Source organism: Pimephales promelas, chromosome 10 (assembly GCF_988280905.1).
Source record: "Pimephales promelas chromosome 10, fPimPro1.hap1.1, whole genome shotgun sequence".
Taxonomy (NCBI): Eukaryota; Metazoa; Chordata; class Actinopteri; order Cypriniformes; family Leuciscidae; genus Pimephales; species Pimephales promelas.
Genome location: NC_142778.1, coordinates 18,634,233 through 18,662,004, shown reverse-complemented (window position 1 = coordinate 18,662,004; position 27,772 = coordinate 18,634,233). Strand labels below are relative to the sequence as shown.

General features: G+C 37.6%; 1 protein-coding gene across 2 annotated transcripts in view; it reads left to right on the top strand.

Annotated features, from left to right (window-relative positions):
* Nucleotides 1-27,772, top strand: part of fchsd2 (FCH and double SH3 domains 2) — a 116,036-nt gene that overhangs the window by 69,033 nt on the left and 19,231 nt on the right. Inside the window, exons 5-12 of one of the 2 annotated variants that reach the window (XM_039663697.2) lie at nucleotides 1,485-1,629; nucleotides 1,727-1,860; nucleotides 4,886-4,940; nucleotides 7,310-7,438; nucleotides 20,575-20,697; nucleotides 21,225-21,320; nucleotides 23,602-23,676; nucleotides 27,058-27,174. In XM_039663697.2, coding sequence (XP_039519631.2) covers nucleotides 1,485-1,629; nucleotides 1,727-1,860; nucleotides 4,886-4,940; nucleotides 7,310-7,438; nucleotides 20,575-20,697; nucleotides 21,225-21,320; nucleotides 23,602-23,676; nucleotides 27,058-27,174 — 874 coding nt within the window. The remainder of the gene's footprint in view (nucleotides 1-1,484; nucleotides 1,630-1,726; nucleotides 1,861-4,885; nucleotides 4,941-7,309; nucleotides 7,439-20,574; nucleotides 20,698-21,224; nucleotides 21,321-23,601; nucleotides 23,677-27,057; nucleotides 27,175-27,772) is intronic. The other variant, XM_089135448.1, reaches the window with a different exon arrangement.

Here is a 27,772-nt window from a genome sequence, read left to right as displayed (position 1 = left end):
CCCATTAGTGTTGTCAAAAATATTGATATTTCGATAAATATCGATACTGCTATACCTGAATGGTACCAATACTAATTTCCGGAAGTATCGATCGATAGCAGCCATGCGGTCACGTTCACTTCTCTCCAAAGGCGCGTTGACAAACAGCACACGTGACGCACTCGTCTCATTCGCAGGAAGGAAACACTGTAACTCTTCTCATTTTAATTTTTTCTGAAACATTAACCAAGATGGCCTAGTGTTGTTGATATGAGTCTGTGTTGTCTCGTTTTTTCATCGTTTTCTTAAAGTTAACATAATCTGACTAACGAATCTTAATATTGTAACTGTGGTCAAATGTAAATTAACTTGTGCCCATTTAACTTTATTTTAAACTTTAACAAAAAATATAATTTAATTCTGCAATTTGCCTTCATTAGCGATTATCATCAATTTGATTTACACAGATATTAATTAAACTAAACAGCTAGACAATGGCATCTCTAAATTCTATAATGACATGCCTTTAACTGAAAATTGAATGTTTAATCCTATTATTATACATTACCGACACACTATCCTCCAATTTGATACTTTTAAGTGCTTTTTTTTTGTTACAGTGTATTATTTTAATCTTTGATAACAGTAGGTAATAAAAATACAACTGATCATGTTAGCTCTCTGGTCCAATTAAAAAATATTAACAAATAGAACTCAGGACATTTTTGTTCATGTAAAATATACCTCCATTGTCATGTTCTAGACTTGTTATATTTAACTTTAAATAAGAAAAATTCCCCTTAATATTTTTGCAGTTTTTTTTCTCTGTGGTATCGAAAATGGTATCGAATTTCGATATTTTTCTTGTTATCGTATCAAAGTTAGAAATTCTAGTATCGTGACAACACTATTGCCCATTCAAAACAATATCAGAGATGCGTTTTGTGTAATTCTGTAGTCTTTGGTACAGCTCATCATAGGGGAGGAGCTAAGCTAATACGGCAGATTCTGTCGCCAGTCATGGGCGGGGCTTGTTCTATTGTGATGTCACATTGGAGGACATTTCTGAATGGCTCATTTTGAGACGGTTTCATATTTATGGGGAAAATTGCAAACAGAGTGGATGGATTTTTCCCACAATAGTGTGGTTGTGTACACACGCTACATAGGCTAAACATTTATTTTCAAAAACAATATTTTGCATAATAGGTCTCATTTAAATTAAAAGGCTACCACACTACAGGCTCACAAGAAGATAACCAACGTATCCACTCTGGTATTTTTAAAATGCATGCAAAGCTTTCCCTTATTTAATACAGAGCTCTGTGATTTAATGCAACTTGTAGGATACTTGCCCTGATTATTTTCATTGATTATGACTGATCATGCGTGAAGTAAACTCCCAGGTGCAACTGTTCAAATATTAGTCTGTTACTTTTGTTTACATGAGAGTATTGGTCCATAAATAGTGTTTACAATCAGTAAGCATGTATTTCTTGCTGTAGGAATGTGTATGGAGTGTGGAGAGCTTATCTTGAAGGCACCGTGCAGGTGACCCAGTCTCGTCTCAACGTCTGCGAGAACTACAAGAACGAGATTTCGGACCCTGCCAAAACCGTACGGCTCTACAAAGAACAGCAGCTGAAAAAGGTACAAACCTCGATCCTCGGTCCTGTGGCCTAAACCGGCATGTGCTGTAGTTCTCTAACGTCATTTCTCTCTGCTCTCCCGCGGTGGCCGCCCACAGTGCATTGAGCAGCTGGGTCGGATCCAGGCGGAGCTCCAGGATTCAGTGAAGGATCTGGCTAAGTCCAAAAAGAAATACTTTGAGTTGGAGCAGATGGCCCAGGCTGTGCGGGAAAAGGCTGACATTGAGTCCAAGTAAGCGCGTCTGGTATTGCAGGTGCAAATGGTCCCAGAGGTGTCCGGATCAGAAGCACACACTTCACATGTGCTTGTCCCATTAATTGAGTCCCATTAATTAAAGAATATCCACCAGGAGTGGACAATATTTGGGGTGAAACAATATACTGGTTGGAATTGGTGTACATTTTATGCGATTTTCCAAAATGTTCTATTGAATTTTTTTGAATGCATGATAAACCTTGACTTTAGACATTAAGATAATAGGACTTTTTTTTTTAGCTTAAAGAGTAGAACTACAGTTCACCCAAAAATGTCAACTCTGGCATCAATTACTCTCTCATGTCATTTTCTAGGTAGAGACCTGAGACTTTTCTGTCCCTCCATTGAAAGTCCATTCCCCCAAAACTGTGACACTTCAGAACGTTCTTAAAAATAACTTAAAATATATCCATATGAATCGAGCAGTTTTATCCACAGCGAATATAAAAAGAAGCTCAAAAGTGCATAACAAGCGAGAATGAACCTCATTTGTTCTCATGCTTGAGTTTCCGTCACTAAATTAGAATGCTGTAAACAATGTTTATATGTGAAACATATGTTTTTTATGAGCTTAAATGAAATCCATCAGAGTTTTGGGTGATTAAACTTTCAGTGGAAGGACAGAAATATCTCTGATTTCATTTAAAAAAAATATCTTGATTTGTGTTCCGAGATTGAATGAAAGTCTTGTGGTTTTTCAATGACATTGGGATGAGTAGAATGATGACAGAATTCAAATTTCTGGGTGAACTAACCCTTTAAAAACTCATTTATGGATTTAGCAGACACTTTTACATTCAATGTATGTTTTATCGCATGTATTCTTTGGGAATCAATGAACTTGCCATTTGCTAGTGTTGTTCTCTGCTTGTTAAAGTTACAGGGAATGTGGTTTGCGTAACACTGTGCATATCTTGCAATTGGAATTTAAAATTGAATTGCACCAAGCAGTTTTCTACCTTTTTATAGAACCTGTTCAGCTCCGAATCCAAAACTTAAAATGTCCTCCGCATTAAAAGCGCCAAAGAATATAAAAGATGTGTCGCTGAGATGATATGCCTTCATTAAATATGAATTTCTTTGGCTGATACTTAAGACCCCAGTTGGGAATACCCCGCTCTGTTCAGAGCAATTTATTAGCCCGATGCAGAATTTGTTAAACACACTCAACCATCTCTCTTCATCTTCAAGGGCCATTTGTACCCACGCTAAAATTGCCATTTCAAAGCCTCTGCCAAGACCGGATTAGACAGAGAGGCGAAAGACGAGTCCAGTGGCATGGAGTTGTGAGCTCACTCAGTTCTTTTATTGATTTTGGCTATCTTTTGGCTTGTTTCGCATGGCTGGCAGTAAAGCTGAATTAGAATCAGTTATTGTTCTCAGCGGCAGAAGGAAGATGGGAGAGAATCTGTCAGGTTCCTTAATTTTCACGCAGACTTGATGAATCAAAGTGTATCAGATTCCCGAGCAACTCTGATTTCTAATGAATGGGGCACTGTGATGAGGAAGTTATCTTTTAATCCAGGCATAAATGCAGAATATTAGATGTTTCGAATTTCTTTAAACAACTTTAATTGACTTTTCCTAGATGGATAGTGTAATTTTGCCTGTCCTTTTTTTTTACACTTGAATTTGAACATAGTTGGTTATAAAAACCTACAGTTTTACATAATGTTATTCCAAACCCATGTGACTTTTTTTTCTTTTTTTAGTTGTAGTTTTAAAGCATGTCATTGGGCCTCATTACATCAGGTCACTTCATGAGTTTGCGATTTCTCTGATCTGATCATGAAAAGGCCAGGTGTAAATGGTCCGATCTCACTCAAACCACTTCATGGGGTGGTTTAAGACGCATTCAAAAAGAAACTGGACAAGTGTAAACGCATCTGCTTGTTGAAGCCACATGTAAATTTGACGACTCTTAAAATGGTAATAAAAAAAAAATTAGATGAGTAGCTGAGCAAGCCATCTCTTCAGCAAGCTGACACGCAAACTGCTGCACATTAAACTGTAAGTTCGGTGTCACATCCTGAAGCTCAACACACTTCTTTTCGTTATTAAAGGTTGCGAGAAATGAGTACAAGCTTGGTACGTTAGGATACCAAGTCCTGCAGTTTGACGTCAGTGCCACTAAATGGCTTTGGTTTTAAATCTGAATATGCAGAAACATGAATGATAGCTACAGTGGAGGGCAGAGTTTAATTTATAGTATTTATTAATATTTTGAATTAGCTTTCATTCATATATTTTTAGTTTTAATTTGAGTAATTTTGATGTGTGATTTTTTTGTTTTTATAGTTTTATTAATTTATATTTTACTACTTTATTTATACTTCCACTTATTGGTTTCAGTTAGTAGCCAAGGACTCAATTCTAATTTTGCTTCTTAAGTTTGTTTTCTTTCTAATATTTTATTTTACTTCAACTTTATTTTAATTAGCAATGTAATAGTTTTGGTTTTTAAATTTTAGTTAGTTATAAAATGGTGGAGGGACTGATTTTCAGCTCATATCGAATTAAATTTGGGTCTGTTTCTTATGCAGAGCTGTCATATCACTTCATAAGATATAGATAGAATATAGTGCTCATTCACAACCTTATTGATGTTTTTATGGTGTCCTTTTTCCTTTATGGAGCTGTCATTGTATAGTTGAGAGCAGTGTGGACACTGTTCAAAATATTCCCTGTTGTGGAAAAAAGTCAAACGGGTTTGGAATGACGTGAGAGTGGATAAGTGATTAATTTTGGGGTGAACTGTACCTTTAAGATAAGAAGTTATCTCTGTGATGCTATAACCAGATTTCTGCCTTCCAGGATTTTTTTTTCTTCCTTACTTTCACAGGTTGCTGGAGTGATCTACTCTAGTTTGATTTATTATGTCTGTTTCTTCCTCAGCACAAATCTGGGAAGGTTTTGATTCTGGCTTTCATTTATCCTACTTGTTCCTTCCTTTGGGTCTGATATGTGTGTGATTTATAATACCATCTCTGTGTTTTCGTAGGTCAAAGCTGGGCCTGTTCCAATCTAGGATAAGTTTACAGAAGGCCAGTGTAAAGGTAAACAACACTGTCAGTGTTTTTTTTTTTTTTTTTTTTTTTTTTAAAGAAACATTTTGCTTCCGATTTAAAACCTGGTCTGCTCTTTACACCATGTTAGTGTGTTTGGGTCTTCTGTCAGACACATTTTGATTGTGTTGGATTGTTATTAAAGGATTAATGAAACCAAAAATGAACATTTTGTCATATTTTACTGGATTCTGAGCTTTTCCATACAATAAGTAGTAGAGGGTGATTTTACACTGATGTGCCAAAACATTATTAGTGAACAATCAGTTTTTTTGTAGTCAGTGTGTTGGATGCACCAAAAAGACTTTGGCAAGGGTCAAATTCGAATTGTTATGGCCAAATGACAAGGTCAGGGTATCTCTGAAATCGCAAGGCTTATGGGTTGCTCCTAGTTAGCAGGGTTGGCTGGGAAGTGGGAACCTACGGATAATGGTCCAGAGGAGCGACAAACCACAAAATGGTGAAGGGTTTGGGCGTCCAAAGCTCATTGATGCACAAGACCAATGAAGGCGGCTATCCCCTCTGGTCCAAACTGATGGTATATTGTGGCGAAAGTCACAGAAATTTTTATTGATGGTCATGGGAGAAATGTGTAACTGCATCACGCATTGCTGCGTAGACGCTGGCTGGTCAGGGTGCCCATGATGACCCTTGTTTACCATTGAAATAACCTAAAATGGGAACACAAACATCTGGAAGAAGGTCGTTCGGTCCAATGAGTCCCGTTCCTTGCATCATGTGGACAGCCATGTAAATCTGCGTCGTTTATGGGGAAGTGATGGCACCTGGATGCACTGTGGGACTAGGACAGCTGGCAGAGGGTGTGAGATCATGCTCTGTGCAATGTTTTCCTTTGACATCCATATGATATGACAGTCCCAGAGATTCAATTTGACACTTGCCAGTGCCACCTACCTAAACATTAAAGCAAACCAGGTACACTCATTGATGACAATGGCACACTCAGAATAATGCGCACTGCCACACTCCACACATTGTTTACGAATGGTTTTAGGAACATAATTGAGAGATCAAGGTGTTGCCCTGGCCTACAATTTCCCCATATATCAATCGGTTTGAGCATCTGTGGGATGTGCTGGACCTATTCTGATCCATGGTGGCTCCACCTTGCAACTTACAGGACTTGAATGATCTGCTGCTAATGTCTTGATGCCAGAAACCTCAGCACACCTTCAGAGGGTCTTGTAGAGCCCATGTCGGTGCTGTTTGGTGGCAGAGATAGTAGGCAGGTGGTCATAATATTTTGGCTCATTGGTGTACACTTTCCAAAAAGAACAAAAATCCACTATAAAAGTAGTCCATACAACTCATGCACTTTGTTTACTTTAAAGTCATAAATCTGTAAGTGGAAAAAAATCAAAAATTTGTTTTTAACTGATAGTGATTCAGGTCAAATTATAGTATTGGAGTGACATGAGAATTAGTGTTCTCAACGGGCCGGAAAATTATTACCCGACCCGACCCGGACCGTGGCTTTTAAAGCCCGGACCCGATGTAACCCGAACACATCAACATGAATTATCTGCCCGAACCCAGCCCGCGGCCCGACTCGGACGCGCTCTACAATCTATTGTCGTTGCGCCGTCTATTCGTTCCGGTGAAATCACAAAATAAAATGCACACAAACTTTTGATTGACTTACTAGTCCATCAACAAGATCGCCAGGTTACCATCATTGTTGCGAGTGAAAAACCCGACCGAGTGGGACTCTTGTCAGGTTTCTCACGCGGTCAGATTCTCTTTTCCTAGTCTTCCGACCACGTTTTCTTTGCTTTTTCCATCGTCTAGTATCACGTCTGAAATGCGCGCAAGTGCAGTGTTGACAACTATGTTCAAAGGAAAGTAGCTAACGCCATGCCTGTTTAAATAAAAATCTTCACACAATAATAAATAAAAAGAACTCAAACATCCAACCAGCGGGCGGGCTACGAGTTTTGAAACAAAATAGGCCTAGCCTACAAACATAATCAAATGCTTATGATAGGCATCATGGAGGAAGATCAATGTCCACAGTGGATGGACTGAGGCGTGTTCTCCTCTCGGCCAACCACACGTGATACAGACTTTCTTTACTGTGAACAGCAGCGACGATTAATAATTTGTTTGATTTTTTTACTGGGCGTAAAAGATTAAGCCCAAGGTCCGACCCGACCTGAGTCATTTGCTTATTTTTTCGACCTGAACCCGCGGGTCCCGTCGGGTTTGTCGGGCCGACCCGACCCGTTGAGAACTGTAATGAGAATGTAAATGATTGTCATTTCTGGATGAACTCTCTCTTTAAATGGATGTTGCAGAGTCTTGCACTTCTTGAAGTTTTGAACCTTGCGTGTGTGTTTCAGTTGAAAGCAAAGAGGAGCGATTGTAACTCCAAAGCGACCCATGCGAGGAACGAATATCTTCTCACACTGGCGGCAGCTAACGCACACCACGACCGCTACTACCAGACCGACCTGGTCAACTGCATCAAGGTGAGCACAGCAAAGTTGTGCTTTTTTTTTCTGTTCTAATTTTATTTTATTTTATTTTGGCATATTTATTAGTTGTTATTTTTTTCCATTTTAGCTGTTTTCTCCGATGTAGCAATTTTAATACTTGAACTTAAGTTTATTTAATTTTTTTTAAAATGTAAGTTTTTCATCTAATGTTTATATTTTATTTTATTTAAGTAACTGTTTATTAAAGCACAGAAAGGAAATTTGCCTGGATAAAATCATTCTTTAGAGCTGGGACTACTTTTCTATGTATGAACATGTGGTTGTGCATTATCGGGTCAACAGTGCGTAACTTAATTTGACTAAAAATTGGAGTTTTGATTTTCATGATTTCAGTGTTGTTGGTGGATTATTGCACTTGTTTTGAAGGTTTTACAGGAGTCATGTCTGTCGGCATGAAACTTGTACAGTGGGCCAGACAGTGATGTAATCTATGTGCAGATCAAACTATGCACTTCCTGTGTAGATTTCCTCACAGGAAAAAGCTCACTTTCTTGCCCAGTATTGCTAATTTATAACTGCACAAGAGGCATCTGGTCACTAAGTATTTTTGCGTACTTACATCCACATTTTTTAAAAGTTGTAAAAACTATATTACCACCATTCTGGTGGCGTACTCCGTCTGTTTATGTTTTATAATATCTCCTCAGGTATTTATAATAAGCCAATATGTGCTAGTTATCAGCCTTGTGTTTTGCATGTAAACACACTCACTGACTGGAGACAGTATTGTTGTTTCTCTCTTGTGCAGATGTTAAATGCATGTAATGTGTGATTACGCAATTGAATGTTTGGTGTTTTTGGTCCAGCATTATCTGGTTGTGTGTGTAATAGACAGAAGTTGGCTAGAGCATCGAAGCACGTCTGGTATGTGTTCCGTTCTGCTTCATGCTCTCAGGGTCACAGCACAGCGCCTCTACGCTCATGGCACTTTAGCACAGCTTAGAGAACAAGAATGGTACTTTTTTATTTTATTATAACTTAAAAGTCAACATGAAATCGCATTTGCAACCCATTTTATTTCCAAATTAAAACTGTATAGTCCAGTCACAACTATCCTGAGCTGCAATGTCAAAGACAACAGATGTCGAATATATATATTCACCCTTTATTTAAATATGAAAATTAAAAATGTTTTCACGATTTTGTATACACATTACTTAGTTTTTCTTGGAGTCTTCAATTGTTTTATTTGTTATAATGAAATGAAACATGGCAAATTGTGCGGACGTAATTTTTGGCCAGGCTGTCATACAAAGAAATTATGAACACATGCAAAAACAAGAGAGAATCATCGATATATTAATAGCTGGTTATGTTGTAGTCAATGTGTTAGTGTTGTAGTCAAGACCACCTAAATTGAGACCAAGACCAGACCATATAAGTACTTGTTTGCAATCATATCTTGAATTTTGGTGGCATTTATATTAATTTTGGTGACATGTTTGTTTGTTTGTTTTTTTATAACAAAAGAAATCCCGTTTGAAATTTGTTGAAGTTATATATTGCATTTTTGAAGCAGGAACAGTTACATCTTCTAGTCACATTAATTATATTAACAAATAAATCAGACCTTTATATTATATTATTTTGGTCTAAATTTTAATAACATTTTAATAAGACATTTTAATAAAAATATAAAATATTTAGGATTTATGTACACCACTACATCAATGTAGACAGATGGTGTTGTTAAGACTTTTACAAGCAGGTGTTAACAAGGCGATGCCAACCAGCCAGACCTTGACCCCTTAGTGACATCAGCTGAAAAGGAAATGGAGGTTATTAATTTTTGATGAAAGACATGAAGATGATTGTTTTTTCTCCCTTTTGGAATATTGTGCACTGTACTCAGGAACATGTATTAGGACTGTAAATTAGGACATTTTGATTTCACGTTGACCTTATCAAACCTCATGCACGGTCTGAGCCTGTATGCAAAAATATTTTTATCCAATTATTCAGGGCTTGAAATATTACAAGTGTCCGCTCCTGATCTTGTGCGATCCGGTCAGTGGATGTATGTGCCAGTATAAATCTGTGCTTCATGTCCACAGAATGACAGCAGCTCCAGTCATGGCCTTATTTAGTGAAGCAAACTCTCTGCAACATCCTTTTTAATCTTAGACCATTGGGAACAGATATCTTGGAGAATGTGCTAGCCAAGATGACCGCCACATCCCCAAAGATACACATCAACCTCTGGGCAAACATTTCTAAATCTGGCATCAGAGTATATGCTTGTTACATTATAAATTAGGAGTTTTACATTAAAAGTTTTAAAGAGAAGTTCGAGACCAAATTAATTGTAACTGGAATGTTTTTCAGTATCATTGTTTGTTGTGTTCTGTAGTTCAACTCAGAACAACTAATCAAAGGAAAATGTCACCATAATAAAAGTCACTCTTATAAAATTCACATTTTATTTGCAGCAACACCAATATAAGACACATTTATTCTAAATATTATATATTATTTTATCAATTAGTATGTTTTATTAGCTTAACTGTTGACTATTTACAGTTGCATTTTGCATTTATTAATTTAACAGATGCTTTTATCCAAAGAACCATTAGTCAACAGGTTTATTCTGGGATATTTTTTGGGAAATATGTGCTTAAGGGGATGTTACCTTTACAATGTACATTTGTATTGATTAACTTTATTTTTAGGGCCTCATCACCTATGGTGTGAGGAGGACCCTCTTAGAATTGCACCTTTTATTATTTTTTATTAACAATTATTAATTTATTCCACCTACTTGTACTTTTATCCAAAGCAATATTTTGCATATATTGCATAGAGTTTGCATATGTTGCCTCAGAAGTTTTATACCAGATTGATTTATCTTTATTGTTTAAAACATTCTCTCTCATTTCTGCTTGTGACCTGACCAGACAAGCGTTTACTCTGCATATTTCCACTCGTACTGTACATCTCTATAAGCTTTGTCCTGTCACTGTGTTCAGAATCAAACTGATAGTCTCCTCCTGTTCTTACCGGAGGACATCATCTGTGTTCCACCCGCTTCATGTTTGACCCTGAGCGATATGAATGCAATCTGAGAGAATCTGGCTTAAATTATTGATAGATGGAGAGTCAGTGCTTCAGGCCCACCCGGCTGCCGAAAGACCGGCTCTTCATTTCCCATTGGCTGAGACGTAACCTTGGTTATGGTTAACATTTTGTTGCTCTATATCTATATCTTGATTGTTAACGAGAGTAGTCTCATCTCTCATATTTCCAGACATATTATTTAATGTATATTCCATTGCTTTCAGGTCAGATTTAAGGAATCCTAGTCTTCTGTTTTCCCATCTTCTATTTTTTTTCTGCATTGTGCTTTTTTTAAGCTCTATGAACAGTATTTGTGGCATGTCAGTTAGCACAGAAAATAATGTTGACTTGTTCCTTAGGGTTTATTTATTTAAAAAGGAGAAATCACAATTAGAGTAATGCACTTCCAATTAAAGTCTATGGGGCCTGCATTCAAGAGAAATTTGTTGTTGAAATTAGTCCTTTTTGAGGTCAGAATACTGAATACTGTTTTTATGTGTTGCTGGCACGATTTCTGTGCTTTACAGATACATAATCTATTTTTGGTGTCCTTGCGCATATTAACTAGATTTACAAGGTCATTCATTTAATAAAATTGAGAAGACTGAAACATTCCTTTTTGTTTGTGCTGAGTCTTGACACACACACACACGCTCACCAGCCACTTTTTGGTACACCTTGCTAGAACCGGGTTGCCTTAATTCTTTGTGGCACAGATTCAACAATGTGTTGGAAATTACTCTGAGATTTTGGTCCATATTGACATGATAGCATCACACAGTTGCTGCAGATTCATGATGCGATCATAAAGGTGCTGTATTGGATTGAGATTTGGTGACTGTGGAGGCCATTTGAGTATAGTCAACTCATTGTCATGTTTAAGAAGCCAGTTTGAGATGATTTGAGCTGTTGTGTCATCTGCTGGAAGTAGCAACCAGAAGATGAGAACACTATGGTCATAAAGGGATGGATATGTTCAGCAACAATACTCAGGTATGCTGTGGTGTTTAAATGATGCGTAATTGACCCAAAGTGTGCCAAAAAAATTTCCCCCCTCACCATTACACAACCAGCAGCCTGAACCGTTGATGCAAGGCTGGGTGGATCCTTGATTTTGTGTTGTTTATTCCAAATTATGACGCACTCATCTAAATGGTTCAGCAGAAATTGATACTCATTGGACCAGGCAATGGTTTTCCAGTCTTATATAGTGCAATTTTGGTGAGCCCGTGCGAATTGTAGCCTCATTTTCCTGTTCTTATCCGACAGGAGTGTCACAGGAGTGTTGAACTGTTGCTGTAGTCCATCTGCTTCAAGGGTGGACATGTTGTGCGTTCAGAGATGCTCATCTGCAGAAAGTGTTTTTATCAGCTCAAACCAGTCTCAGCCATTCGTCTCTCACCTCTGTCTGTCATCAAAAAACTGCCGCTCACTAGCCTGGCTAACGCATTGAGAATGAGACGTGGTCTGGAAACCACATGTTCATTTTCTCGTACTTGAGGTGTGGTTTACAGCCATATTTTTGGGCGCTACGACTGTCTATCAAATGCGCCTGTACGTAGCACATAGCCAATCGGGTAAATGATACCAGATGACGTATGTACTGTAGAGTGACAGAAAATTAGACGAGGAAGAAGACGATGGGTCAGAGATTTAGCGTAAAACTTCAAATAATAGCCGAGTCCCAAATAGACGCCAAGTCTTTTACAGGTCTTGTGTGGCTGCAGGTTTGGGTAAATAAAAGCCGGTCTCAAATAAAGGCCGAGTCTGTTTTATAGTTTTCGGTTGTTAATCTTAATCTTCTAAAACCGTCAGATTGTCCGCTTTTTGGCAGCCGTCAAAGCAAGTTTTTGTCCCGCCAAAGCCTATTTTGATCGGTGAGTGATGTAGTATAGAATGACTGCTGCGCTTGACAGGACGCTTAACGAGCAGAGAGAGAGAGAGCGCCCCGTATCAAAAGTTAACTTGTCCGCTGCCAAGATGGATTCATAGATATAAACAAACTGCTTCAGTGTCGCAGATACATCGTCATCGTCTTGCTGCTCCCTCCCCATTCTGTGATTGGTTCCCAATCTCAGGCGAAAATTTGGTTCATGGTGTCCAGGCTGCCTAGCAGTGTGAATAAAGTTGTGCTGCGGCAAGGCAGCATGGGGAAACACAGGCTAGCCACTCACTGGATATTTTTTGTAAAGTCCTAGAGATGGTTCTGCATTAAAATCCCAGTAGATCATCATTTTTTAAAACAGTCAGACCAGCCCGTCTGGCACCAACAGCCATACAAACGTTCAAAAACACTTAAAGGGTTAGTTCACCCAAAAATGAAAATTAAGTCATTAATTACTCACCCTCATGCTGTACCAACCCCGTAAGACCTTCGTTCGTCTTCGGAACACAAATGAAGATATTTTTGATTAAATTTGAGAGCTGTATAACTACCACATTGGCTCCTAAAGGACTGCCTCTTGACGGCCCAAAAAGTCAATGAAGAAAATGTTTAAATATCCCAAGTGACTACCGTGGCTCAACTATATGTTTATCAAGCGACGCGAATACTTTTTGTGCGAAAAAACAAACAAAAATAACGAGTTTATTCGACTATTTCTTTTCTTCCTTGTAGGCCAGAACGAGACTTCCTTATAGATTTCCACGACGCATGCGCGAGATTTGCGATCTGCTCACACCAGCTTACACCACTTCAGATCGCAATTCTCGCGCATGCGTCGTGGAAATCTAAGGAAGTCTCGTTCTGGCCTACAAGGAAGAAAAGAAATAGTCGAATAAACTCGTTATTTTTGTTTGTTTTTTCGCACAAAAAGTATTCGCGTCGCTTGATAAACATATAGTTGAGCCACGGTAGTCACTTGGGATATTTAAACATTTTCTTCATTGACTTTCTGGGCCGTCAAGAGGCAGTCCTTTAGGAGCCAATGTGGTAGTTATACAGCTCTCAAATTTAATCAAAAATATCTTCATTTGTGTTCCAAAGACGAACGAAGGTCTTACGGGGTTGGTACAGCATGGGGGTGAGTAATTAATGACTTAATTTTCATTTTTGGGTGAACTAACCCTTTAAAGTCCCCCTGTGGTGAAAATAAATTTTTAAATATTATTTATTTGTTTGTGTGTTGTTTTTAATTTGCCTTAAGACGTACCATATCCAGATTCATAAGTCAATACCTCTCTCTATTTCTTAGCATTATACCCGCTCATTTGCAGGGTCCGCTTCACACACATGATTTGCCTCGGGTTTTACACAGGTTCCTGTCACAACCCAGCACCGAGAGCACTGGGACACGTTCACGCTCAGACTCTACAACAATTTGGCTTATCCAATCCACCTAACCTGCATGTCTTTGGACTGTGGGGGAAACCAGAGCTGACACGGGGACTCGGGGAGAACATTCAAACTCCACACAATAAAGCAATAAAGCCAGTGAATGATGTATATTAAGATTTTATGAAGAACTACATGGATTTCTGTACTGATGTTCTGAGTTATTCAAAGCGTTTCTGATGATTGTTAGAAGGAAGCTGACTCTGAGATCGGGAACATGGTTTGTGTAACATTATTTAGTAACACATCATTAGCTGTTTGATGACATAGTCAAGCAAGAGACTAATCATATTACTTTCATTCTGTGTCCGTTATGTTACATTCAAGCTATTTTAAGACATGATTTTTTTTTCGAAGTAAAAACTATATATATATATATATATATATATATATCAGTACACTTTTAGTCCTGATTTTGTCTTGAATGTTTAATGTTAACAGCACAAAATCAGAAGGGAGAGAGAAGGGGAGAAGGGAAATTCTGCTTTCAAGATTGGCTGTGGGTTTTCCCCACCGTGTTGTCATCGCTGTATTGTTTTGTACTTGTAAATGTGTGAGGAAAGAGGGGAGATATGCGTGTGTTTTTTGCGTGTATTCTTAGCTCTTATTCCTGTTTTTGTGTGTGAACCAGCCGTCATCTACAAACACCATCAGCATTGTGTCACACTTCTGCTTTGGGTATGTGTAGAAAGATGACATTTACTGACCTCTAAGAAAATGTGGCACAGATCTACAAACAACACCCCTGCTGAGAGCTTAAAGGACACACCCAAAAATTAAAATTCTGCCATTGTTGTCTCTTCTCATCTTTTCCGAACCAGTGGAACCCAAAGGGAGACATTTAGACAGAATGATTCTTTTGAATGAAAATAGACAGTGCCATATTATGTCAAATATTATTATTATTTATTTTTTTTATCTCTTGACCAAGCACTATCTATGGGTTTAAAACAACGTGAGGGTGATGACAGAATTTCCTTTGAAGTGAACTTAGCATGTAAATCACTGTTTACACTCCTATTCAAAAGTTTGGGGTCAGTACGAGTTTTTGATCAAAAGTGACAAAGACAGTATAATGTTTCAAGATATTCTATTTTAAAGGGGTCATGTGCTGCATTGTTTTATTATTATTTATTAAGTTGCACTTATAATGCTACTATGATTTGTACATCAAAAATTGCCATAATTTAGAAATAAAAGGCATTTTTCCGACTCTACTGTGAGATTTCAGTGTAAACGCTCACTGCTTTGATTTGCCGACATCTTTGCATAGAAATAGCTACAGTACGTATTACATGTTGAACTCTCTAGGGTGGTTGCGCTCCGGTTGGTTCCTGTCACGTGACCTACTGTGCGCTTATGGTGTGCTTGCAGCATTCTGAAAAGTTGAGATGTTTTTATCTCGATGCGGCGAGGACGCGCTTTGAAAAAACGAGCGCGTCGCACCAATTTAGAGCGTGCATACCGCGAGCCTACAATTGAAATAACGAACTTAAGCGTGCAAAAGATGCGATATGTGAACAGGCCCTAAAGGGAGCTTCCTTTGATCGCTTTCTATAATTTAATCACAGTTTAAATAAGACTATTTTCATCCTACTTAGAGAAACGATGCCAAGTTGACGTTTTAGTCACTGTTTTGATTTACTGACAATAAACCGCAATAAACCATTTTTAGACGAACATCTGACTGTGCTTGAATCATTACGTATCAGAAATCACTGGTCACAGATCAGGCATTAAAATGAACACCGTTACCAATCGTCGCATTACTGTTGAGTCCATATTATAATAGTTTGTTTGCAAAGCCTGCGCTGAAATTGTGACTGATTTACCAAAGAATCCACAGTGAAATGTACCGAATACAAAAACATAATTCTTAACTGAGACATTTACATTGTTGAAAATAATGAACCACATTCTTAGCATTAGGATATTTTGGAAGGTAATGTTATTTTTAGTCATATTCTCTATAAAGTGCCAGTGGGCGGGGCTACGGCGGTAAAGATGTAGAAGTATGCGATGATCTTCTTCAGATTAGTTTTTTCAAATCTCTATGACGTCATAAATTGGCACATTCCAAAACGAGTCATTTTCAGACATTGGTTTCAATAAAATTGGTTTTTAACAAGGAAATTTTCAGTTCTGAAACTTTTAGGATATTCTTATAAGTATGATGACCTCTTATGTCAAAAGCTCAAAGGAAAATATGATTTGTCAATACATGACCCTGTTCTTTTGAACTTTCTAAGACTTTCTTTGAACTTTGACACTGAAGATTGGAGTAATGATGCTGAAGTTTCAGCTTTGACATCACAGGAATAAATTACATTTTAAAATATATTACAGTAGGAAAAAGTTATTTTAAATTGTAATAATATTTCATTATTTTACTGATTTTACTGTATGTTAAAACATTAAAGGGGGGGTTGACTGCTTTTTTTCTTTGCATGATTGTATTTATGGGGTGCAATATAACATGTATTCGTGGTTTTTCTTTTTTTTTAAATCTTATTTTTCATAAACTTCAGCTTTATTGTCAGCCGCGCTCTCCTCTGTCCCCTGAACGAGCGGTTGACTTCCTGATTCTATGAAAACACTCCTTCAGAAACACGCAGTGGGCTCAGATTGGTTAGTTTGGCCCGGTGTGTTGTGATTGGCTGAACTGTCGCTCACGTTGTCCGGAAGGTTTAACGCCCATTACCTTTACGGGTGGAACGTGAGCTCCGGTCCAGAATGTAAATATGTGTCGAACTGCAGTATCAGTTTGAGGCAGAATCAGGCCGAGAAACCCGCGATGAAGAGAGGCAAACAGAACCTCACCACACACGGCTCTCTTAATAAACGTTTCTGAATGATAATTTGCTACATTTTTTTTACTTTTTGCACGTTTCTTTTACACAATAGCATCTGACTGGCAACAATACCAACTGACTGGCTACTAATGTTATACTCAAACAGCGTTGGCATTAGTTTACGTTCTTGATCAAATCGAAAATAACGTCATAAAGCATATATACATGAAAAATACGTTTAAAACATTAGTACTTATAGAAAATTAAGATCCATAATGTTTGCACGAGTTTGTCGTGGACACAAAATAGCATATGCTAACTAGTAGTGGCTATAAAGCCAGCGCTGGCATTTGAAAACAATAAAACACAAGGCTAACGTTACGTCTGGAATTATACATGCAAATACATTTAAAATGATGAAGTCTTAGCCTACTTACAGATTGTGGCCCAACAACTGCTGCCTCTTGTTTTAAAGTCGGAACTGCTTCATGTTTCTTGTTGAATCTGGAGTTGAACTCGTGGAGATTCTGGAAGCTGTCTTCCGTAAAATGCGCAGAGAGTTAGATTACAATCGTCATTTTCAGGAAGATAATCAAACAATAAATTGTATACATATGGTTAGGAAGTATAGCGTCCATGGGAAGCCCGAAACACAGAAAACCTGACCGCTGCGTAAACACACTCGACGAGTCGACGTGCCTCAGAAATATACGCATGCCATTTTCTGCATATTCTGAGGGAGGGGTTGATGCAAATGTGCGGGTTAGTGACGTACCATAACCCAGCTGTAGTCCCAATCCAGTCGTTTTTGTAGGCAATTATACTTCCTGATTTTTAAAAGACAATATCTCTGCTTACATTGAACTTTCAGCACTGCAACTTTGCAGATACTGTTCATGCACCAACCGCAACATTACACACTATTTAAAATGAAAAAAGTGAAATCGCAGTCAACCCCCCCTTTAAAGGTGCCATATGTAATAATTGAGGTAACAATATACGAAAAATGAGCTACACGCATCAAAAGAATGGGAAGAAATAAGTGCAAAGATGTCATTAAAAAACTGACAAGTTATAGTGCTGCCGAGATATTAATCTGAATTAGCATGCTAAATTACTAGCCCCGGCCCGGCAGGTATCGTAATACCAGTTCCGGCCATGGGAGGCGGTATGCGGACGGGCAACGTTAGCACCAGTCAAACTGCAATACGCGAGTGAGTCGCGCTCGCGCCGGCTTGTGTGTACTTGAACCTGATGTCAGTCATGTGGAAATACAGCCCACTACTACATTTCAGTTCAGGGAAGAGTTCAAAAAATGATTGGTCGATATTATGCATGAGGAATACATTTTGGTAAGTTGTAGCATACTGTATCTTTCAACAGAGTTCATGTTCTTTTTCCAGCTAGTAGAGACGATCGGTTCACGTGCGCTAGGGATCTGTAGTGTAACATGTACAAGCGCCAAAACGGTATTTATTCTTTGAATTGCGTAATATAATTGACAGAATCTGAGAGCTTAACTAACCTGCTTGCAAAGTGTCAATTGCGTGTGTCTCACGGTGAATTCACGGCGCTAGCTTGATCAACATCAGCGAATGCTGTCTGTCAAATTAATTCACTAACAATAAAAGTGTAATATGAACAAAACGAATACCATAAACTTCAAATAATTGCCCAAGCTTTTATTTTCCCATACCGTCGAAATGCACCAGCTTGTTTTTGAGATCTATGAGGCGGTCTTCATCATTTAGTGTTGAGATTCATAGTGTTTAGTTTAGTTCACTCTAGTGTTTAGTTCATTGAGTCTCTGATCTCTAAAAATCTCCAAATGTTCCACGTGAAACTGCGGTCTTCCAACCTTTTACTATCATGTCAAATGATTTGAATAACATGCGCGATGGTAGGAACACAAGTCATTTTTTGGAGGTATACTGCCCCCATCTGTTATGGAATATGGAGTAGGATTTGATTTATTATGGTAGATGGCACCTTTAAGAAATTCTTACAAAGACCAAACAATTACACTTTACTGTGTCGTTTTGAAAATTAAATACATCACTTTATAATTAACGATTAATGATTATTATTGATTTAATTTAGTTATGTTGTTTATTTTCTTGACTTTACACATCAAATTATAGACTTACTGTAAAATTGTATAAAAATAACTTTTTGTGAATTTAATAGCCTCCATTCATAGCCAACATGGTTTGTGCTAAATGTGCACCACAGGTTCATATCGAGTCTTAGAGTGTGTGTGTGTGTGTGTGTGTTTTGAGTTGAGTGCTTCATTTATTCCCCGTAGGAGGCATTGGGTGCAAAGTGAAGCATTTATAATGCAGCAGAAGTGTTTGTTCAGCTGATGCTTGTGTTTGCTTTATGTCTTTTCCTGTGTTGTGTGTGTGTGTTTGTGCGTCCGTCCTGGTGTGCTCGTAACCACGGGCCACGTGAATTATAGTTTTTCACACATAGAGCCACATTTGGGAATGTTGTTGGAGACTTTAGGATTGCGCAGTCATGACAAAACCAGGAAGCTTAAGATGTCCCGCACCTTTGAAAGGATAGGAAATGAATCATTTCGACATTAAGCCATGGTGGGCGGAGGTGGACGGGACCCTATCAGAAGGAAGCACAGCCTCTCTCTCCCCATCTCTCTCATGCATACAACACCCATGTGCTTCCTGACAGCGCCCGGTACCTGCCGTAACCCAGCGGACCCGGAGTATCATTTCCAGCTCACCCGCATCAAACAGTCGTACAAATCAAAGTCTGTTTTCGAAATGCATTCCATCCCAGTGCTGCCTTGTGAACATGGACTGTGAGGGAGAAAGAGGGAGACGGAGGGGGAAAGCAGGGGTTTCGAGTTTTGTTTTTGCACGTTGAGGCCTTGGAATCTGAACTGACTAACCTTTCCCAGCAGCTGCTGCTGTTTGAACAATCTACTCTGATCCAAGCGTCTCTCAGTCCAGAGAAAACAGGCGTCTGTTCTGAGCTTTGGCCACAAGGGGGCCGAGACAAGAGAGACGTCTGTCCTTCTATCTGTCTTTAACGCAGATGTGTTTGTCTGCACATGCACCAGCTTCATCTCTCTGTCTTTTGTCACTTAGTCTATCTGTTGTTTAATTCTGTCACTCTTTTTGTTGTTCTTTCTATCTGGTTTCATTTGTCTAAATTCATTCTATTGTTTTTCTATTTTGGTCGTTCATTCCATGTCCTTATTTGGTTACACTTTATTTCGATAGTCACTTTAGACGTTCTACTAATTATAAGTAACTTTTCAACTATGTGTCAACTAACTCTCGTTAGAGAATTAGTATATTATAGTAGACTGTCAGTAGACTGTTGGGTTGTGGTTAGGCTTTGGGTTAGGAGAATAAATGTACTTGTAGTCGCCAACTTACTTATAGTCAGTTGATTGTCTGTTGGGGCACCAACAAAATAAAGTGTTAGCAGATATTAAGCTGACAGTCTACTAATATTTTAATGACAGTTAGTAACTTGACATGTAGTTGAAAAGTTACTTATAATTAGTAGAATGTCTAAAGTGGATTATCGAAATAAAGTGTCACCCATCTGTCTTCTATCATTTCATCATTTTATTATTTAAGTCTGTCGGTTGTTCTGTCTTTATCTCTCTTTCTATCATTCTTAATTCTTTTGTCATTCTTTCCATAGCTCTTATTCCCTATTATCCGTCATTAATTCTATCATTCCTTTTCTCTGCCAGTGTATCTATCATTCTTTGTATCTGTTTTTGTCTTTTTTTTTTTTGTCTTTCTGTTGTACTTTCTATCATTCTGTCTGTCATTCTCATTTCTCTCTTTGGTTCCTCCGACCCTTTTTGAAAAAACGAGGAGATTTGTTATTCATTCAGTCCTAACACAGAGTGTGTGATCTGTCTCTCTCTGCCTGTGTGTGTCTCTCTTCAGGGTCTGGAGGGGAACGTATACGACCATGTGAAGGATTATCTGATATCCTTTTGTCGGACGGAGTTGGAAGCGTTTCAAGCCATCCACAGCACCTTCCAGTTCCTCTTGGAGAAGTCCAGTCGAGTGAGTCACACACGCTCGCTCTCCTCTTACTTAGTTTCATCACTCTCTCAATTTCCCTCTTCATTCCCAGAAATAGATTCGCTCTGCCAGCTCCTCATTATCGGCTCCCCTATGAAGAAATCCCCTCGCACACACATCATTCCTCCACTCTGCTGACAAACACATCTGTCTGAGCACTATTTCACTAGCCAAGGGGGTCCAATTTTTACATACCACTATTGTGACGTGTGTGTGTGCGAGAGAGAGAGTTCAGGATTTTTCCTTCATATGCTCTTAAAGGGATAGTTCACCACAAAAATACATTACTGAACCTCATGTCGTTCCAAAACTGTGCGACTTTCTTTCTTCTGCGGAACACAATAGAAGATATTTTGTTGGACATTCAGGTCTGAACACGATGAACCCCATTGACTTAAAATTCTTTTATGTTCCACAGAACAAAAGAGGGTGAACTCTCCGTTTAAAGGGAGATTTTACCTATCAAATACTCTTGCATAATGTTTGTAATGTTTTGTTTTCGTGTCCAGGTGATGCAGGACTTCAACCAGCAGCTGTTCCTGCAGGAGAACCCCGTGTTTCACAAAGCACAAGACTTCCAGTTCCAGCCCAGCGACAGCGATACAGTGAGTTTCATGCATGCACCTAGGCAAATCAAGAACTCCTATATTACAAGTTCATTCTTTTGAGTCAGTTCGTTTTATTTATTTATTTTTCCATTTGAAAGAAGTTCATATTTTTACTCAGCAAGGATGCATTAAATTGATCAAAAGTGACAGTAAAGACAATTATAATGTTAAGGAAGATTGTTTTTTTTACTTTCTATTCATGAAAGATTCACGTTTTTTCAACAGAAATATGAAGCAGTACAACTGTTTTGAACATTAGTGATAATACGAAATATTTCTTGAGCAGCAAATCGGCATATTAGAAAGATGAAGGATCATGTGACACTGAGGACTGAGTAATAATGCTGAAAATTCAGCTTTGCATCACAGGAATAAATTACATTTTAAAATATATTCAAATAGAAAATGTTTTTTTTAAATTGTAATAATGTTTCAAAATATTACCGCTTTTACAGTATTTTTGATCAAATAAATGCAGCCTTGGTGAGCAGAAGAGACTTCTTTCATAAACATTATAAAATCTCACAAACCCCAAACCTTTGAACAATAATGTATTTGTACAGGAAAATATGTTTTTCATTCATATAATCACTTTGGAACATGAATATCACATTCATCTCTGAATTTTATTCGGTTTATACTATCTCATGGCAGGGAAACCACCTGTGTTAGTTAGCAAGGCAACTCTCTCTCTCTCTCTCTCTCTCTCTCTCTCTTCCTGTCCCTTTTTTGGTCTTATCTCTACTCCTATATTTAAAAGTCGAAATGGTTTTCAAACGTTTCAGATTTAATTCAGCGTTGACAGCATCATCGACACATACCTCACAACCGTGCCGAAAAAGCTCACAAATTTCATCATCACCTTCTATTTTTAGCCTGGTTCATCTGAGAGTCTCTGCTGGGAACAGAATTTCTTGTTCCTGTGATGATGAAGTAACATCCCGCTGATTAAACTCTCTTCTGTGTCTGCTCGAGCTTTAATCACGACTCATTTTGTGAACGTTCCTCTCGTTATCCTACAGTTCTGCTCGAGTAGGATTGCTTTTTAGTTTGAACTCCTGGTAGCTTTTTTATTTCAACCATTCATTAAACTCTTTATCTCTCTGTATTCTTTTATAACTAACTTGATGACAATTTAACATGCTAATTTAGTTCAGTGCCCACTGATCCGTGCTGTAAATTGTGTAATAAAGAATGATCTTACTGCTCTTTAAGCTTTTAGGAACCTTCTGGAACCTTCTGTCTTTTTTTATTTTTTTCAATTAAATGAAATAAAATATATGAAGAGTTCAGATGCAAAAGCCTCTAAATGCCATTTGAAATTTTCTTCTAGAATGGTCATTTTTATCAAGCTTGTATATTTAAGTTCAGTAATTTCACTTAAATGGCAATTAATAGGTAATCTTTATTGCCATTTAAGTGAAATTACTGAACTTAAATATACAAGCTTGATAAAAATGATCATTTTAGAAGAAAATTTCAAATGGCACTTAGAGGCTTTTGCATCTGAACTCTTCATATTGACTTCTAAAACCATTTTTTTAATCAATATAGTCTCTTGTTTTGGGGACTTTTTTCAGCAAATGTTGATTAGTGAATTTTACGCTTTGATTTGTCATTTTAATTTTACTGTCCTAGAATTTCCTTGACTATAAAAATAAATCAATGTAATGAATTAATTATCTGTATTCACTATAATTTATGTTAATATAATTTAATTAATTAATTTATATCTTTATTAAATTACAGTATTGGAACTAAAACCTTAGCAATGCTTAGTAACTGAAGTTTCTCTTTATTACTTTATTCGACTTATATTAATATGACTAAATTCAAAACACGATTTAGATCCAGATTTCTGAATAGACATTTTTCTCCTCTGACTGCTAGAATTATTGTGAACCGCAGGACAATACTGATTAATTAAATATCAATAAGCTGAATCAATTAAATGAACAATTAATTAAAATAACACCCCAGAACTAACTTTAAGGTTGTATTACCAAATCATCTGCTCTCTCTCACTCTCGCTCTCTCTCTGTCTTCCTTACATCTTCTTAGTTCAGTAGTTAATAGATATCGTGTTTGTTAGCTTTTACATCTCAGCATCTCTCTGACTGCTTTGCTGTTTCTAACCCTGTTGTAGTTTTCCTGTCCTCTAACAGTCTGTTTCTAACCCTCTCTTAACCCCACTGTGCACGCCTGTGATGTGTGGTTTGTGTGTATGATGTGTGTGTGTGTGTGTGTGCGCCCCATCTTTTCCTCCTCTCTGGCTCAGACTCTGAGTTCGGTGCAGCAGTTGGTGGACATTGAGCCATCGGCGGTCAGTGTGATGAGAATGACTCTGGCGCAGGTACCACACAGTCTGTTGGACTTGATTTCCCATCATGCATCAGTGTCCTGCAGCCATCAACCAGTTGTTGTTGTTGCTTGCATGTTGACATCAGCCTGTGCACCTGTGTGTTCGTTAAACTCATTGTGAGTGGACACATTTATAGGGAAAATTTCATCATTGAAAATAAGATGAAAAGGTGAAGTGTGTAATTGTTTTTCAGCACCAAACAGAATTAATTTGAGTGGCTTAGTGGGTGTGAAAAAATATTGTTGGCTCAACCAATGGTTTTACTTCAGGGCGGGGATATCTGTTTGTTCAACCAATAGCATAGCAGAGTGTTTAAAACTCATATATATATATATATATATATATATATATATACAGTACACACACACGTTTTAATGTTAGGGCTTTTCATTATTCACTATATAAAAAAAAATTATATATATATATATATATATATATATATATATATATTAGGGCTGTCAAACGATTAATAGCAATTAATCACATCTAAAATAAAAGTTTGTGTTTACATAATATATGTGGGTGCACTGTGTATAATTATTTTGTATAAACATAAATACACACACATGCATCTATATTTAAGAAAAAATATTATTTATATATAAAATATTTATATTTATATATAATATAAATTATATATGTGTGTGTGTGTGTGTGTGTTTTAAAGCACCTTTGCAGAAATTAATTTTATGGATAAGTTAATAGTAATAAATATTACTACTTTTTTATACTTAAATATGAGGTATTTATTGCATTCAGTTCCTGTTTTCTTGACTAATTAAACCCATAACTTTGGCATTTCTAGTGCTGTGATACAGTTTGAGCTTCAGGATTCTAGGTTAATTTACACACTTCACCTTTGGAATAAAATGGATGTGCTATGCATCACTGGAACACTTGATTCTGATTGGTCAGTCTGTGTTTTTCTGTGCTCAGATATATGTGGCTGTATGATTGTTGTCTCAGGCATCAGATTTCCTATACTATGCTAGTTTAAGTGTCTTGTGTCTCAGTTGACTATTTTCTTATATAACATATTCATTTTTATTTAAATCCGTGTTCCTTATTTATAATTTGTAATCAGCAGGATAATAGTTTCAGTCAGTCCTTAGTAACTTAACTTACCTTGTAGAAAAACTGTTTTACACTGTATACGCTGTATTTTGCTTGTCAAATCCTTAGAGCGTCAACTGTTTGACACGTCAAATACTCTCACACACCGTCGCTAGTATTGATCAACAGTGCAAACATACACACAGGCACAATATTTTCCATCATACAGACATGCAGAAAGCGTCAAAGATGCACGCATTCCATCACGCTCTCCTAGACAGCATCTGTGTGTGAGTTTGAAGCAGAGGCACATGGGATTGATTAGGCCTTTGTGAGCGGTTCTGATCCAGATGGAGCCCCTGCAGACTGTCATGTTTCCCAGCAGACTTGGGCAACCCAGCATGCCTCAAACACATACACCACATCTGCTTAGGGTCATGCTGAGAGAAAAAACAGGAAGACGTAAAAAAAAACCAAAAGCATCTCAACGGGAGAGTGATGTTTAGTTGCATTTTTTTTCCCCCTCCTTTTAAGAAACGCTTTTGTCAGCCATGGCTAGTGTTGACATCAGATTGATGTGGCAGTATCGAGTGAAGATGCTTGTGTTAAAGTGCTCTGATTGAATTTATATTGATCAGTGTGTTTCCGTCAAATATGCAAGGATGCATCGTCAGCTATACTGCCAGATATGGTCAATATACGCAAGTTGTTCCTTATGATTCTAAAGCGTCGCAAACCATTGATGTTGTTTCTTATAGCAGGGCTAGAATATAACAGCTTTTTCAGAGATTGAGAAAGTTATTACATTTGATGAAAGATTATGAAGACAATTATAATGTGCACTACCATTGAAAAGTAAAAACACCAAGCTTCTTTCTTAAAAAGAAACAAAAAACACCAAGGCTCCATTCCTACTTAATCAAAAAATACTGTAAAAACAGGAAATAGTGTGAGATATTATTACAATTTAAAAGAACAGTTTTCTATTGTATTATATTTTTAAGTGTAATTTATTCATGTGATCAAAGCTCAATTTTCAGCATCATCACTCTAGTCTTCAGTCATGATCCGTCAGAAATTATTCTGATTTGCTCCTCAAGAAGCATTTCTTATTATTTTGAATGTTGAAAATAGTTGCGCTGCTTAATAGTTAGTTAAAACCATAATTAATGTTTATTAGCCGAGTAGAACATTCAAAAGAATAGCATTTATTAAAAAAAAAATAACTGTTAGTTAAAAAAAATGTCTTTACTGTGGCTTTGTGAAGTGAATGTGTCCTTGCTGAATTGACCCTTCGCAAAGACCCGCACCCCTTAGTTATTGTCGCTATGTCCGACAAGCTACACCGCTCTCAACCCACACCATGTTCTCACGCAGTGAAAAATACACTGTGTAGCAGAGAGGAGACTGACAACACGCTGACTAGGACAGACCAGGTTACTTTTCGATTACTTTTGATATTAAACATATTAAACTAAGTCTCACCTTTCAAATTTCTTTATTTTTTTAATGAAATTTAAACAATAAATACCGTTTTGTGGCTCTTTAATGTATCGTGACAGATCGCTGTTGAGCGTCAGTTAAAGCTGCTCGTGATCCGATCACCTCTTATCTCTCCTGACTGCTTTGTCGGACAAAATGGCGGATGGCGAAGTATGATTGGTCAGAATACCTGTCAATCAAGCTCCACGCGAAGGGTCAATTGAAGTATTAATCTTACTGACCCCCAAACCTTTGAAGAAAAGTGTACTCTTGATGAATTTTTGCAGTAAGACCAGAAACTTTTATCAAATCAAAAAGATTCCTGGTGATTTGAAGACTCTTCACACATCCTTTAAATGCATCCTCGGGTTATATTGTGTTCAGGTGTTTAAACTCAGAAATAAACAGATGCTTTGTAGAGACTGGCAATTAGTGGACGACAGCTGGAAGGAAGCTGTAATGAAGGAATAATAGACAGACTTGAGATTTGAGAAGACTTTGCAACTGTTATGCATGTCCCACAATGAACCTCTGCTCACCTGCTAAACAAGCAATTATGTAGCATCTCGTATCGTTTGAAGAATCAAGCATCTTTTTCTTGCGCTATCTTCAGACCTTGCGTTTGTTCACCGTCTTTTCCCCTTAGTCGATTCATGAGTTGATTGATTAATCCATTGTGCTTTAGATCTGATATCAGAGATGGTGAAATGTCCTCAACACTGTTCCTGGATCTGTTCTTTCTGATTGTAATTGTGAATGTAATGTGTTCACTCTGATCTCAAACCTGTGATTCAGACAGGTGTGTGTTGCTGTGTTAACCGTGTGTGTTTGTTTCAGAGTCGACAGCTGGAATCGGAGACGGGAACCACCGAAGAACACAGTCTCAACAAAGAGGCGAGGAAATGGGCCACACGTGTGGCCCGCGAACACAAAAACATCATCCATTACAAACGGGTAAGAGGCGCTGGATGCACATTCATACTCGAAAACAACAGCTATTACAAAGCGCGCTCGCACACACGCTTGAACATCTTCTGTAAGTGGCGAATCTTGTAAAAATCTGTTACAAATCATCTAAATTTTAAATTTTATCATCTAAGTTTAAGGATAGGTGATAAGAACTGTGAAAACTTGAGATTGATTTGGCAAAGAGACATTAATAGTGACATAGATAAGGATACTTGGAACAGAATTTTGTCTAATAGTGGAAGGTACATAAGGGAAGCAAGAAGTAAATTTATCCAGTATAAGGTGTTACATCGGTATTATTATACGCCAGTGCGACTTTTTAGAATGGGCTGTTTAAATGATAATAGATGCTGGAAATGTAAACAAGAAATTGGTACATATATGCATGTTCTTTGGCATTGTTCAAAGATTCAACCTTTTTGGAAAATTGTGTTCAAAATATCTTGGAGAATGTTTGGACTTTAACCTTCCATTTTCATCAAGGATTTGCCTTTTAGGCGATAAATCTGAGATTCCCCAGGTTAAATATATTGAGTTTTCCCTTGTTACAGTGGGTGTAATCACGGCAGTACGATTGATGCTC